Raw genomic sequence first — 13194 nt, forward strand, 5'->3', positions numbered from 1 at the left:
GTACTGAGGAACAAAACCCAGGGCTTCATGCATGCTAGGCAAGCATTTACTACTAAGCCACATTCCCAGCCCCTCCATGAGACTTTTATCTCCAGTTAACCAGCAAGAAGCCTGAAAGTCAGGGTGTGGCCTAAGTAGTAGAATGTCAGCCTTGAGTAAAAAAGCTAAGGGATATGCCAGGTGCCAGTGGCTCATGCCTATAATCCTAGCTACTCAGGCTGAGATCTGAGAATTGTGATTCAAAGAAAGTCCATGAGACTTTTATCTCCAATTAACTACCAAAAAGACAAAAATGGTACTGTGGCTCAAAGTGGTAAAGCACTAGCCTTGAGCAGAAAAGCTCACTGAGGGCTGGGAAGGTGGCTCAGTGGTAAAGTGTTTGCATGCATGAAGCCCTGGGTTCGGTTCCTCAGCATCAAGTAAGCAGAAAAAGCCGAAGTGATGATGTGGCTCAAGTGGTGGAGCGCTAGCCTTGAGCTGAAGAGCTATGGGTCAGCGCCCAGGCCCAGGCCCAGGCCCAGGCCCAGAGTTCAGGCCCAGGACTGACCCAAAGGAATAAAAAAAAAAGCTCACTGACAGTTCCTAGGCTCTGTATTTAAATGCTAGTACTGGTGCGAGCACATGTGCACTTGTATGCATACACGTACGTGTTCGTGCATGTGCACACGCGCGCACACACACACACACACACATTCACATACACAAACACAAAGTAAAAGAGGCTGAGTATGTGGTTCATGGAGTAGGTTGTTGGCCTAGCAAACTTGAGGCCCTCATTCCAAACCCTATTACTGCCAAAAAGATTGGCCAAATTTGTTTTTATTTTGCTTTTTTACTTTTGTCTCTGTACTGTACTCATCCAGTGGCCATGGACTTTATAGTCATGGTGGGAAGCCACATGGGTGGGTTTGTGGACCCCAGGCCCAGACTTAGAGCTGGTGGTATTCTCTGTGGAAGCAAGCTTGCCTTCCTCCGGTAGAGAGGCAGGTCTGTTCCCTGGAGGTGGAATTGGTTTGCTAACTCTGATCCTTCAGGAGATAAAGAAGAAGAAAGGCATAAAAGAGGAGGTGCAGCTGACCAGCAAGCAGAAGGAAATGCTGCAGGCCCAGCTGGACAAGGAGGCACAGATCCGGAGACGACTACAAGAGGTAAGTGTGACCACTGCATGCCCTTGGTTGAAAGTACTCAATGACTTAGTCCCATTTCTTGCTGTCATAGAGTGGGGCCCTGTTGACCTGCCCTCTGGTTGACTCTGCTTACAGCTGGATGGGGAGCTGGAGGTGGCATTAGGACTGCTAGACACCATCCTGATCAAGAACCCGTCTGGCTTGACCCAGTACATCCCTGTTTTGATCGACTCCTTCTTACCCTTGCTGAAATCTCCTTTGGCTGCTCCCAGGATCAAGAGCCCCTTCCTGTCTTTGGCAGCTTGTGTTATGCCCCGTAGGCTCAAGGCTTTGGGTTAGTCCTTATTCACTGACTGTGGGGATGGCCCAGGGTAGTATGGGAGTTCGGCTGGGATGCCCCTAAGTGCTTGTGGAGAGGCATTTGGTAATCTAAGCTGCTGAATTTTGTTTCTACGTGGAAGCAGCCTGTGAAACCTCCAACTGGATGTGCTCAGGAGTGACATGTATCTCCTCTCCATTTTGCATCCTCTCTGCCTTCACTCTGAGGAACAGGTTTTAGATGCTATTTGGCATCTTATCTTTCTTTAGCAATTTTTTTTTTTTTTTAAGATGCCAGGGATCAATCCCAGGGCCTTATACATGCTAGGCAAGCAGTCTGCCAACTAAGCCATACCCCCAGCCCTCTAGCAAATTTAAAACTAGGAAATTAGAAACTCAATGGTATTGAGGATGATTTGCTGCAATGTGGCCAGTCATTGCTGCCCAGAGCTCCTGAGCAGCCATGCATTAGGTATACGAGTACAATCCCAGCATTCAGGGAGCTGAGGCAGGAGGATTGTGAGTGCCACATAAGCCTGGGCTACATAAAGAACAAAAACATCCTCACAAGGATAGCTTCTGCCCATTTCCTTACCCTTGGACAATATCACAAAGACAAAGTGAGAGATTAGATTGAAGAAAGGGATTATATTCAGAGGACTAGGTGCCTCTGCCCTGGACCCCTAATTTGTGTCAGGGCCAGATTCTGCACCTTGTGTGGGTCACTCCTTCTCGGGTCTCTTTCCACAGGCATTTTGGTGAGCCATGTGACACTGCGCCTGCTAAAGCCAGAGTGTGCTCTGGATAAGTCCTGGTGCCAGGAGGATCTGTCAGTGGCTGTGAAGAGAGCAGTGACTCTGCTGCACACTCACACAATCACCAGCAGGGTGGGCAAGGGCGAGCCAGGTAAGAGACTGGATGGGGCCAGGGACACAGGATGGAAGGGCTGGTATGCAGAGTGCTAGAGGATTACGTGTTGCCTAGACTTCCTGAGTCTGTAGCCTTGGGCAAGCAAGTCTTCTTTCCTGGCCTTGGTCTGAAAAATGAGGATTGGACTAGGGAGGGCATTTGAGTCCAGTCCTGGTATTCTGTGAGTCACTGTGACTCTATTCTATCCATTTTTCTGTCAAGTCACACATTCTGGAAGTGGGCCGTGTTGTGGGTAAAAGTAGGATCAGCTTTAGTTTTGGACTGCCAGCCATCATCCCTGTGTAGTAATGGATGCTTCCAGTGTCAGAAGGGCCTCCAGTTTTCCTCTCCTCTTCCCTGAAGCTACATGGGCAGCTGTGGTCCAGGTCCAGCCCACTCCAACATCCTGTGTTCTACTTGGTATTACAGATGCTGCACCCCTGTCTGCACCAGCCTTCTCCTTGGTCTTCCCATTGTTGAAGATGGTGCTTACTGAAATGCCCCACCACAGCGAGGAGGAGGAGGAGCAGATGGCCCAGATTCTCCAGATCCTCACTGTTCATGCTCAGCTGAGGACCTCCCCTGACACCCTTCCTGGCCGTGTGGACGAGGTTGGCATGAAGCTCTGTTACTCCTTGGTTTGAGGGGACCTCAGGAAGGCAGGTGCTCATGACACTTTAAAACCCATAAACAGTTCTGGTGAGGAAATAGAAGAGGTGTTTATACCTATGGTAGCAGCTCACATGGTGTGGTGAGTGGCTTAATGCAAAAATGAGTCATGCGGCCGGGCGCTGGTGGCTCACGCCTGTAATCCTAGCTACTCAGGAGGCTGAGATCTGAGGATCGCGGTTCAAAGCCAGCCCGGGCAGGAGAGACCGTGAGACTCCTATCTCCAATAAACCACCAGAAAACCGGAAGTGGCGCTGTAGCTCAGGTGGTGGAGCGCTTGCCTTGAGCTGAAGAGCTGAGGGACAGCGCCCAGGCCTAGAGTTCAAGCCCCACGACCGACAAAAAAAAAAAAAAAAAAAAAAAAAAAAAATGAGTCATGCTGCTTTTACATGACTAGCTATGCCAGGTTTCCATCTCTTTCAGTGTGTACCACCTGATTTATTGATTTTACCAGTTACATAAGAGTCTACACTGTGCATACACCGTGTGTGTGTGTGTGTGTGTGTGTGTGTGTGCGCGCGTGCGTGCGTGTGTTCATGGGACCTGAACTCTGGGCCTGGGTGCTGTCCTTCAGCTCAAGTGTAGCACTCTGCCACTTGAACCACAGTGCCCTTCCAACTTTTTCTGCTTATGTAATGCTGAGGAATCGAACCCAGGGCCTCATGCATGCAAGGCAAGCACTCTACCACTGAGCCACCTTCCCAGCCCCAAGTCTGAGACTCTTATCTCCAATTAACCACCAGAAAGCCAGAAATGACTCTAGGGCTCAAAGTGGTAGAGCGCTCACCTTGAGCTGAAGACTCAGGACAGTGCCCAGGCCCAGAGTTCAAGCCCCCATGACCAACAAAATAAAATAAAAATTAAAATTAAAAAAAATTTTTTTTGTCGGTAGTGGAGCTTGAACTCTGGGCCTGAGTGCTATCCCTTAGCTCTTCAGCTCAAGGCTAGCGCTCTACCACTTGAGCCACAGCACCACTTCCAGCTTTTTCTACTTATGTGGTGCTGAGGAATTGAACCCAAGGCATGCCAGTGCTGGGAAGTTGGCTCAGTGGTAGAGTACTTGCCTTGCATGCATGAGGCCCTGGGTTTGATTCCTGGGTTTGATTCCTTAGTACCACATAAGCAGAAAAAGCTGGAAATGACGCTGTGGCTCAAGTGGTAGAATGAGCTGAAGAGCTGTGGGACAGCGCCCAGGTCCAGAGTTCAAGCTTCACAACCGACAAAAAAATTAAAAATATATATGTAAAGCTAAGTATTCATGTTTATGGCCCAACTATATTTCTAGTCTGAATTTCTAGTGAGCTTCAGTATTTAAATTCATGAGGATCATGGTTGGCTGGTGTGTGCCTGTAGACTTGGTTGTAGGCCTTAAGGGGTTTTAGACCATGGAATGTTTCATTTTTCTGTGGATGAGAGCTTGCTATTTGACTGGCCCCAGGCATGGGTACAGCCCTTCTCCACAGACTCACCCCAGCCTGTCTGCTTTTCTCTTCCAGAATGGTCCTGAGTTGCTGCCTCGTGTGGCCATGCTGCGTCTGCTGACCTGGGTGATCGGGACAGGCTCGCCCCGACTGCAGGTGATGTGTTCTCTAATCTCCTACTTCTGTGATTGTTTTAGATCCTGACTGCAGGTCCTGGCATGAGTGATTATGTCCTAGTTCTCTCAAAAGAGATATCATCTCTCACTTTTGGACCTAGCAATAGGGCTGTTTTTGAGAAACAGCCAACTGTTCTCAGCTGTGAGGCGTCTTGCATGGGTGCTGCCATTTTGTGTGGTGTGGTACTGGTCTTAGCTCTAATAGGGGTTCTGAGTCCTTTGTGGACCCCTGATTGATTGAACTGGACAAGTGGGTTAATATCATCCGCAGGTTCTTGCTGCAGATGCACTGAGCACGCTGTGTGCCAGCAGCAGTGGTGAGGACGGCTGCGCCTTTGCAGAGCAGGAGGAGGTGGATGTGCTACTCTGTGCCTTGCAGTCCCCTTGTGCCAGCGTGCGGGAGACTGCGCTCCGGGTGTGTCCCCACTCCCTCCCGGGGCCATTGTGGTGTTCCTTGTCACTGTGCAAGTATTTGAACTGCATGATGAGAATTTGAGAGAATGCCCTTCACCCTGATGACAGATCCTAGGGGCAAGGAGAAAAGGTCATAGGGTGGTTTAGGCTCTTTCTAAGAACTGGAAAACCAAACATGTTCTGGGGAGGTGGTATCACTAATTCATTTATTTATTTATGTTTTGCTAGTCCTGGGGCTCGAACTTAGGTCTTGGGTGCTGTCTCTGTGTCTCTTTGTGCTCAAGACTAGTGTGCCAGGACTTGAGCCACCACACCACTGCGTAGTTTATTAGAGATTAGATAAGAGATAAGATAGAGGGGCTGGGAAGGTGGCTCAGTGGTAGAGCGCTTTTCTTGTATGCCTGAGGCCCTGGGTTCGATTCCTCAGCACCACATGAGGAAAAAGAAAAAAGCCGGAAATGGTGCTGTGGCTCAAGTGGTGGAGCACTAGCCTTGCATGCCGGAGGCCCTGGGTTCGATTCCTCAGTACTACATGAGCAAAAAGAAAAAAGCTGGAAATGGCACTGTGGCTCAAGTGGTAGCCTTGAGCTGAAGAGCTGAGGGACAGCGCCCAGGCCCAGAGTTCAGGCCCCACGACCAGACGCCAAAAAAAAAAAAAAAAAGATAGAGATAGGTCTCAGAAAGTTTTCTGCTGGGCTGGCTTTGAACTATATCCTCAGATCTAAGCCTCCTGAATAGTTAGGATTACAGGCTTGAGCCACTGGTGCCTATCCCTGAGCTCTTTTTGTTCAAGGCTATCGGTCTACCACTTTGAGCCACAGCACCACTTCTGGTTTTCTCGTGGTTAGTTGTAGATAAGAGTCTCAAGACTTTCTTGCTTGGGCTGGCTTTGAACTGTAATCCTCAGATCTCAGCCTCCTGAATAGCTAGGATTACAGGTGTGTGTCACCAGCACCCAGCTTCTATTTTTATTTATTTTTTGAATAGGCTGGCCTCAAACCATGATCCTGTAGATCTCTCCTTTCCTAGTAGCTAGGATTACAGGCATACATTACCACATCTAGCCCTGTGTTGTTTGCTTATAGTTCAATTATTAACCATTATAATGGAAAATATTCTACCATCACATCAGTTCACAGAAGAACTGTTATCATTTTTGGCATCAAGGACTGACCCTAGAGCCCTGTACATGCTAAGCATGTGCTTTGTGTGGTATCCTCACCTCTTGAGAAAAGCTGTTTGCACCAATTCTGAGCATTCTCCGAGTTAAGCCAATACCCAACACTTCCTGGACCAGGGCTGCTATGGGACTGGGTGTAGTAGTAGGGATAAATTTTTACCTATGCTGTTGAATGCAGGAGACATGTCTTATTGAACACCTGAAATGTGGCTGGTAAAACTGATGGTTTATTTTTTAAAATTTTTTCTTATTTTTAATTAGTACATAGTAATTTTACAAAGTGGTTTCATTGTGATGATATTTGTATGCATACATAGACCGTACTTTGATCAAATTCAGCCTCAGATTTACCTTTAAATAGTCACATGCAGATAATGGTTGCATTTGAACAGCAGAGGCTAGGGACAGTTTGGAGACTTCTGAGAATGAGCTTCATGGTCTAATCACTCCTTGACCTAGGGGCTGATGGAGCTCCAGCTGGTGTTACCAACACCTGATAGTGATGAGAAGAATGGTCTGAGCCTTCTACGGAGGCTCTGGGTGGTCAAGTTTGACAAGGAGGAGGAGGTCCAGAAGCTGGCCGAGAGGTAAGAGATAGTGGGAGGCTGCTTTCTCCTGCCTCATCCTCTTTCCCTTAGGCTAGCCTCCAGTGAGAGAAGGGCCAGGGGGGCTGAGACGGGTATCTGTAGTTACATATCTGACTAGTCCCACCTTTGGTCCACCACAGGCTCTGGTTGACCATGGGCCTCGATCTGCAGCCAGATCTCTGCTCCCTGCTGATTGATGATGTGATCTATCACGAGGCAGCTGTGCGGCAGGCTGGGGCTGAAGCCCTCTCTCAGGCCGTGGCTCGGTACCAGTGGCAGGCAGCAGAAGTCATGGGCAGGCTCATGGAGATCTATCAGGAGAAGCTCTATGTGAGTGACTGGAGCAGCAGCTGTGAGCCTCAGGGCGTGATGTTGGGTTGGACTCTGCTCGGCCCCTGATGACTCCAGATAGGAGTCTTGGTGCTCAAAGTTGGTCAGGGGGCCTATGGCTGGTTTTCTGCCTCAGTCTGGTATCTGGGCTATTCATTTGTCACCTGGATAAGACAAGCATTGCAGGGCATTTTTCTTCTTGTCTGTTACAGAGGCCACCCCCAGTACTGGATGCTTTGGGTCGAGTAATTTCAGAATCCCCTCCGGATCAGTGGGAAGCCAGGTACACCCTCTGTTCCCATCCTTGTCCAGGGATGGGCATCCCAAATGGAAGGAAAGATGGCATCCTGAGTCAAGAGAGACCTGTTTCAATGCTGGCTCCTCAGGTGCAACGCTGTGCCCTTGAGCACGGCCCTCCTTTTCTCCAGGCCTATGTTTTCTTCATCTGTGTGCAGCACAGGATACTAGTACCTACCTCATAAGGTGTTGGAACTCATCCGTTAACAATGTGTGAAGTGCTCTGTTAGTATTAGTTTTCTTCCCCTTAATTCCACAGGTACTTGCTAGAGGATGAGGTGGGTCTGAGAGCCTGTGTGACTGTAGAAGACCCTTACCTCCCACAGAGTGGGCTTCATAGCTGACCTATACCTTCCTCTGTGGCTTTGTGTATGTGGAATGGATGGAATGGAGAATGGACCTGTTTCTTTTTCTTTCTTTCTTTCTTTTTTTTCTTGGTTGGACATGGGCTTGAACTCTGGGCCTGGACGCTGTCCCTCAGCTCTTCAGCTCAAGGCTAGTGCTCTACCACTTGAGCCACAGCACCACTTCTGGTTTTCTGGTGGCTTGCTGGAGATAAAGAGTTTCACGGACTTTCCTGCTCAGGTTGGCTTTGAACTGCTATCCTCAGATCTCAGCCTCCTGTGTGTGTGTCATTAGGATTACAGGTGTGAGCCACCAGTGTCCGGCTAACCTGTTTCTTTTTCATTCCAGACCATCTTCTGGGGAAAAAGCACATAGTTTCTTTGCACTGGGAGCCTTATTTTTCTGTAGCTGAAAAGAATAGCACCACATTACCTCTGTGGTATGTTCCCGTCTGGGAGCATCCACATCTGTTTGTGTCACCTGTCTCCTTTTATAACCTGCCTGGAGATAGAGGGGTAGGCAAGGTACTCACATGCATGGAAAAGGCAGAATGGGTCCCTTCCCTAACGGTACCTATAGGAGATAAACTCAGGGTAAGTGGCTGGTCTTCATGTGATAAGTGAATCGTTTCAGAGCATTGGGCAAGTGCTGGGTGCTTCATTTTCCTGCCAAGTAGTATTGATCTTTTTGTGCTCCCTGCCTTGTGTTCTGACACAGTTCCATTGGCATGGAACACTGGCTGGCCTTTGCTCACAAGCTTGCACTTCTTTTCAGGTGTGGTCTGGCTTTGGCCCTCAATAAGCTCTCGCAGTATTTGGACAGCTCTCAGGTGAAGCCACTCTTTCAGTTTTTTGTCCCTGATGCTCTCAACGACCGAAATCCAGATGTCCGGAAGTGCATGTTAGATGCAGCCCTTGCAACACTCAATGCCCATGGGAAGGTGAGCTGTGTTCTGATAGCTGGAAAGATAGGGCAGAGTAGAGGATCCTGAGGTGTTGAGTGCCACAAATCACAGTAAGACACTAACCCCTCGTGGAAGGTTAGATTTGTGTTTCTGTTGAATCAACAAGTCTGAAAGAGCTGTGTAGCTCATAAGGCTGAGATCTGAGGATCATGTGGTTTAAAACCTGTCTGGGAAGAAAAGTCTGTGAGACTCTTGTCTCTAGTTAACCAGAAAAAAGCCAGAAGTGGGGCTGTGGCTCAAGTGGTAAAGCTCTTGCCTTGAGAAAAGAAAGCTCAGGGACAGTACCCAAGCCCTGAGTTTAAACCTCAAGACTGGCACCAAAAAAAATAAAAAAAAAGGAAAGAATTGACTAAGAGGTTGTTAAATTCCTAGATGTCCACTGTAGTTCTGCTGGAAAACTGGGAAAACTAGGAAAGCTGTGGGTATCACCGGTTGGCTGCCCTGTCAGGACATCTGTCCCAGGGCCAGACTTGACTTCCATTGTCTTCATGGCAGCCTGTGGTGTGATCTGTGATTCTGATGGGTTGGGCTTTCCAGGAGAATGTCAACTCGCTGCTGCCAGTGTTTGAGGAGTTTCTGAAGGATGCTCCCAATGATGCCAGCTATGACGCCGTGCGGCAGAGTGTGGTAGTCCTCATGGGTTCTTTGGCCAAGCACCTGGACAAGAGCGACCCCAAAGTGAAGCCTATTGTTGCCAAGCTCATCGCCGCCCTCTCCACCCCTTCCCAGCAGGTACCTGCTTTCCGGCTACCATGAGCCTGCAGAGAAATGGGGAGCTACTGCAGAGAAACTGTGGGATGCTAGGGGCCTAGCAGGCCCTTCAGGGAGAGCCTGGGTTATAATGGAGTGCACTTCTGGGGACAGTCATCTTATTTTTTGTTGTTGTTGTTGTTGTGGGGCTTGAACTCTGGGCTTGAGCGCTGTCCCTGCGTCCTTCAGCTCAAGGCGAGCGCTCTACCACTTGAGCCACAGTGCCACTTCCGGTTTTCTAGTGGTTTATTGGAGATAAGAGTCTCACGGACTTTCCTGCCAGGGCTGGCTTTGAACCGTGATCCTCAGATCTCAGCCTTCTGAGTAACTAGGATTACAGGTGTGAGTCACCGGCACCTGGCTGTCTTCTTGTTTTAAGAGTTGAAGATGTGTCTTATATTTCTACTCATTTACTAGCAGAGGTGTGTGTGTGTGTGTGTGTGTGTGTGTGTGTGTGTGTGTGTGTGTGTGTGTGTGTGTGTGTGTGTGTGTGTGTGTGTGTGTGTGTGTGTGTGTGTGTGTGTGTGTGTGTGTGTGTGTGTGTGTGTGTGTGTGTCAGAGACAGAGTAACTGGAGTTTGAACTCATGGTCTTGTGCTTCCTAGGCTGTGCTGAGGCATACCTCCAGCTCTGTTTTTCATTGTTTTTTTTTTTTTCGGTCGTGGGGCCTGAACTCTGGGCCTGGGCGCTGTCCCTCAGCTCTTCAGCTCAAGGCTAGCGCTCTACCACTTGAGCCATAGCGCCACTTTCCGGCTTTTTTCTTTTTGCTTATGTGGTGCTGAGGAATCGAACCCAGGGCCTCGAGCATGCAAGGCAAGCGCTCTACCACTGAGCCACCTTCCCAGCCCTGTTTTTCATTGTTTTTAAAAGTAAGATCTCGATTACCATGGGAATGACATGCTTGAATCACAGTCTGCTTATGTTTAGGCTTCTTGTCATTTCTGGGATTTCTTTCTATAGAGCCAGAGTCTCCAGACTTCAGCCATGGCTGCCCTATAACAAGATCCTCCTAATCCTAACCTTCCACATAGCTCAGTCACAGACACGTGCTGCTGTAACCAGCAATGGGTGGAGAAAAGGATCCTGTGAACTTTTCTGCCAGTGCTGGCCTCTAACCTTGGTTCTCCTAGTTTCAGCCTTTTGAGTAACTAGGATTATAAGTATGAGCCACCAGCACCTAACTTTTAATGCTATCTCTTAAGCCACAATGCAGAGGAAGTTTCTTGTTTTTTGTTTTGTTTTGTTTTTGTCGGTCATGGTGCTTGAACTCTGGGCCTGGGCGCTGTCCCTCGGCTCTTCAGCTCAAGGCAAGTGCTCTACCACTTGAGCCACAGCACCACTTTCAGTTTTCTGGTGGTTCATTGGAGATAAGAGTCTCACAGACTTTTCCTGCCTGGGCTGGCTTTAAACTGCGATCCTTAGATCTCAGCCTCCTGAGTAGTTAGGATTACAGGCGTGAGCCATCAGTGCCCAGTTCGTTTCTTGTTTTTTGAAGAGTACATATTTATGTACAATTTCAATGATTTGCACTTTGGAATCCCCTCCCCAGAGTTGTCTCATTAAGTTCACAGTTGAAAACAAGTTTCTAAAGTTGTGATCAAATAGAAGGTTAGAAAACCTGTCCTGCTAAAAGACCCCACCCTTGCAAAAGCTGGTAGCATATTGCTCTGCTTCCTGAGCTGAGATAGGAGGGTAGGACCGAATGTCTTTGTTTTTCAGAAACTATGAGGCCTAGCCAGTCTCCCTGTGACTTTGAGAAGTTTGGAGACAGCCTATTTTTAATTTTTTTATTTTTATTGTTATAAAGGTGATGTACAGAGAGGGCTTACAGTTACGTAAATCAGTTAATAAAGAGTACATTTCTTTTTGGACAGTGCCACCCCTTCCCTCACTTTGTCTTAGTTTTTCCCTCTCATCCCCACACACAAGTTATGTAGTCCTTTTCAACATAGTGTCAGTGAGTACCATTGCTACATTTGTGTACCCTTTGTCCCTCCATTTTGTGCTTTCCCATATCCTCCCAGACATCTACATGAACAAACAGGACAAAAAGGAAACAGGAAAGAAAACAAAAATAGCAAAAAAGAAATCTCTTGATTCTATTTCCTGGAGTTCCTTCCAATAAATATTACTCTGAATGACAGGCTGTTTTATGGTGGTAAAGTAGTCTTTCTCAGTGAGCCCTTTCTAAATGGACTTAGCCCCAGTTTTCTACTTAGACTAGGAGCAGCGCCACAGGGCTGATCTGATGCTGCTATCATGTTGGTTTTGCACCATGTGCCCTAATGAAGCATGGGGGTCTTAGTGAGACTGTACAAAACAGCTTCTCTATTGGCCTGAGGCAGGTAGTGGGACATATGGTGTGTGTGGCATTGGGTTGTTGGTCACCAAGAACAGGCAGTCACTGAAATTGCACTGATCAGTGGGGTCCTTCCACAGGTCCAGGAGTCTGTGGCCAGCTGCTTACCTCCTCTTGTGCCTGCTATCAAGGAGGATGCTGGAGGAATGATCCAGCGACTCATGCAGCAGTTGCTGGAGTCAGACAAGTATGCAGAGCGCAAAGGGGCAGCATACGGGCTGGCAGGCCTGGTGAAGGGCCTGGGCATCCTCTCCCTGAAGCAGCAGGAAATGATGGCAGCGCTGACTGATGCCATTCAGGATAAGAAGAACTTCCGCAGGCGAGAGGGTGGGTATCTAAACTTGTTGCTGGCAGCATAGAAAATGAGTGCCCATGCATGTGCACACACGCACGTGCGCGTGTGTGTGCGTGTGCGTGTGTTTGTGTGTGTGTTGCAGAGATAATAGTGGTAAGTGTGACCCATCCTGGTCCTGTTCTTGCTGATTTGGTCTGGACTTCTTTTCCCTTAGTACTAGGGATTAAACCCAGGGCTATACACCTGCTAGGTAGGCAAACACTTACCTACTGTGCCCAGCCTTTTCTATTTCATTTTGAGGAAAATTCTCCCTAAGTGCCTAAGCTAGCCTCAGACTTATGATCTTGCTTCAGCTTTTCAAATCTTGAGATTACAGGTGTACATCTCCATACTTAGTGCTGTCTTGGTCTTTCTAATTTCAAACTCCACAGAACCCTTACTATAAGAAGCTTTATCTTTAGTTGTTAATGCTAAGTAGCCCCCAGCCCTCCTCTTCTCTGCTCTACTGCACCCCTGCTTTGAGGACTGAGGCTGCTACACTATGTTCCCATTGGGTGAAGAGGTGGCGGGAGGGTGCCCAGCCCCTGTGTTCATGTGGCAGCCCTGAGAGGATGATCGATTTTCATGTATTCCGCCCCCCCCCCCCCTTCCCCACAGGAGCCCTGTTTGCCTTTGAGATGCTCTGCACCATGCTGGGGAAGCTGTTCGAGCCCTATGTGGTTCATGTGCTGCCCCATTTGCTGCTGTGCTTTGGGGATGGGAACCAGTATGTGCGTGAGGTAAGGCCCAAGCTGCTTGGGAGAGCTGCTTGGGTATGTAGCTCAGCCAGGAAAGCTTCTGAGGTGGGGTAAATCCGCTGCCCCTGGAGCCCCTTCTGCCCTCACTTGGGGAGCTGGTTTCTGGGATGGATCCCCTCTGGCTCTTAAGGTACTGGAGCTTTGCAAGATGTGTTCTCAATGGACCCTGTGAGCTCTGGCATAGAGTCTGACATAATGAACCCCAGTATGTGTTGGTGACTCTTATCACTAGTGGTGGTATCAGTGCTTGACCACTG

General features: G+C 48.5%; 1 protein-coding gene across 2 annotated transcripts in view; it reads left to right on the plus strand.

Annotated features, from left to right (window-relative positions):
* The window catches only part of LOC138808471 (stalled ribosome sensor GCN1), a 65551-nt gene that overhangs the window by 28412 nt on the left and 23945 nt on the right, over nt 1-13194 (plus strand). For both annotated transcript variants that reach the window (XM_069994740.1, XM_069994741.1), the window contains exons 23-35: nt 1035-1148; nt 1263-1461; nt 2196-2351; nt 2784-2965; nt 4520-4600; nt 4892-5035; nt 6674-6801; nt 6942-7131; nt 7344-7414; nt 8548-8713; nt 9275-9469; nt 11926-12172; nt 12798-12919. In XM_069994740.1, coding sequence (XP_069850841.1) covers nt 1035-1148; nt 1263-1461; nt 2196-2351; nt 2784-2965; nt 4520-4600; nt 4892-5035; nt 6674-6801; nt 6942-7131; nt 7344-7414; nt 8548-8713; nt 9275-9469; nt 11926-12172; nt 12798-12919 — 1995 coding nt within the window. The remainder of the gene's footprint in view (nt 1-1034; nt 1149-1262; nt 1462-2195; nt 2352-2783; nt 2966-4519; nt 4601-4891; nt 5036-6673; nt 6802-6941; nt 7132-7343; nt 7415-8547; nt 8714-9274; nt 9470-11925; nt 12173-12797; nt 12920-13194) is intronic.

Source organism: Dipodomys merriami, unplaced genomic scaffold (genome assembly GCF_024711535.1).
Source record: "Dipodomys merriami isolate MVZ:Mamm:240054 unplaced genomic scaffold, mDipMer1.0.p SCAF_45, whole genome shotgun sequence".
NCBI lineage: Eukaryota > Metazoa > Chordata > Mammalia > Rodentia > Heteromyidae > Dipodomys > Dipodomys merriami.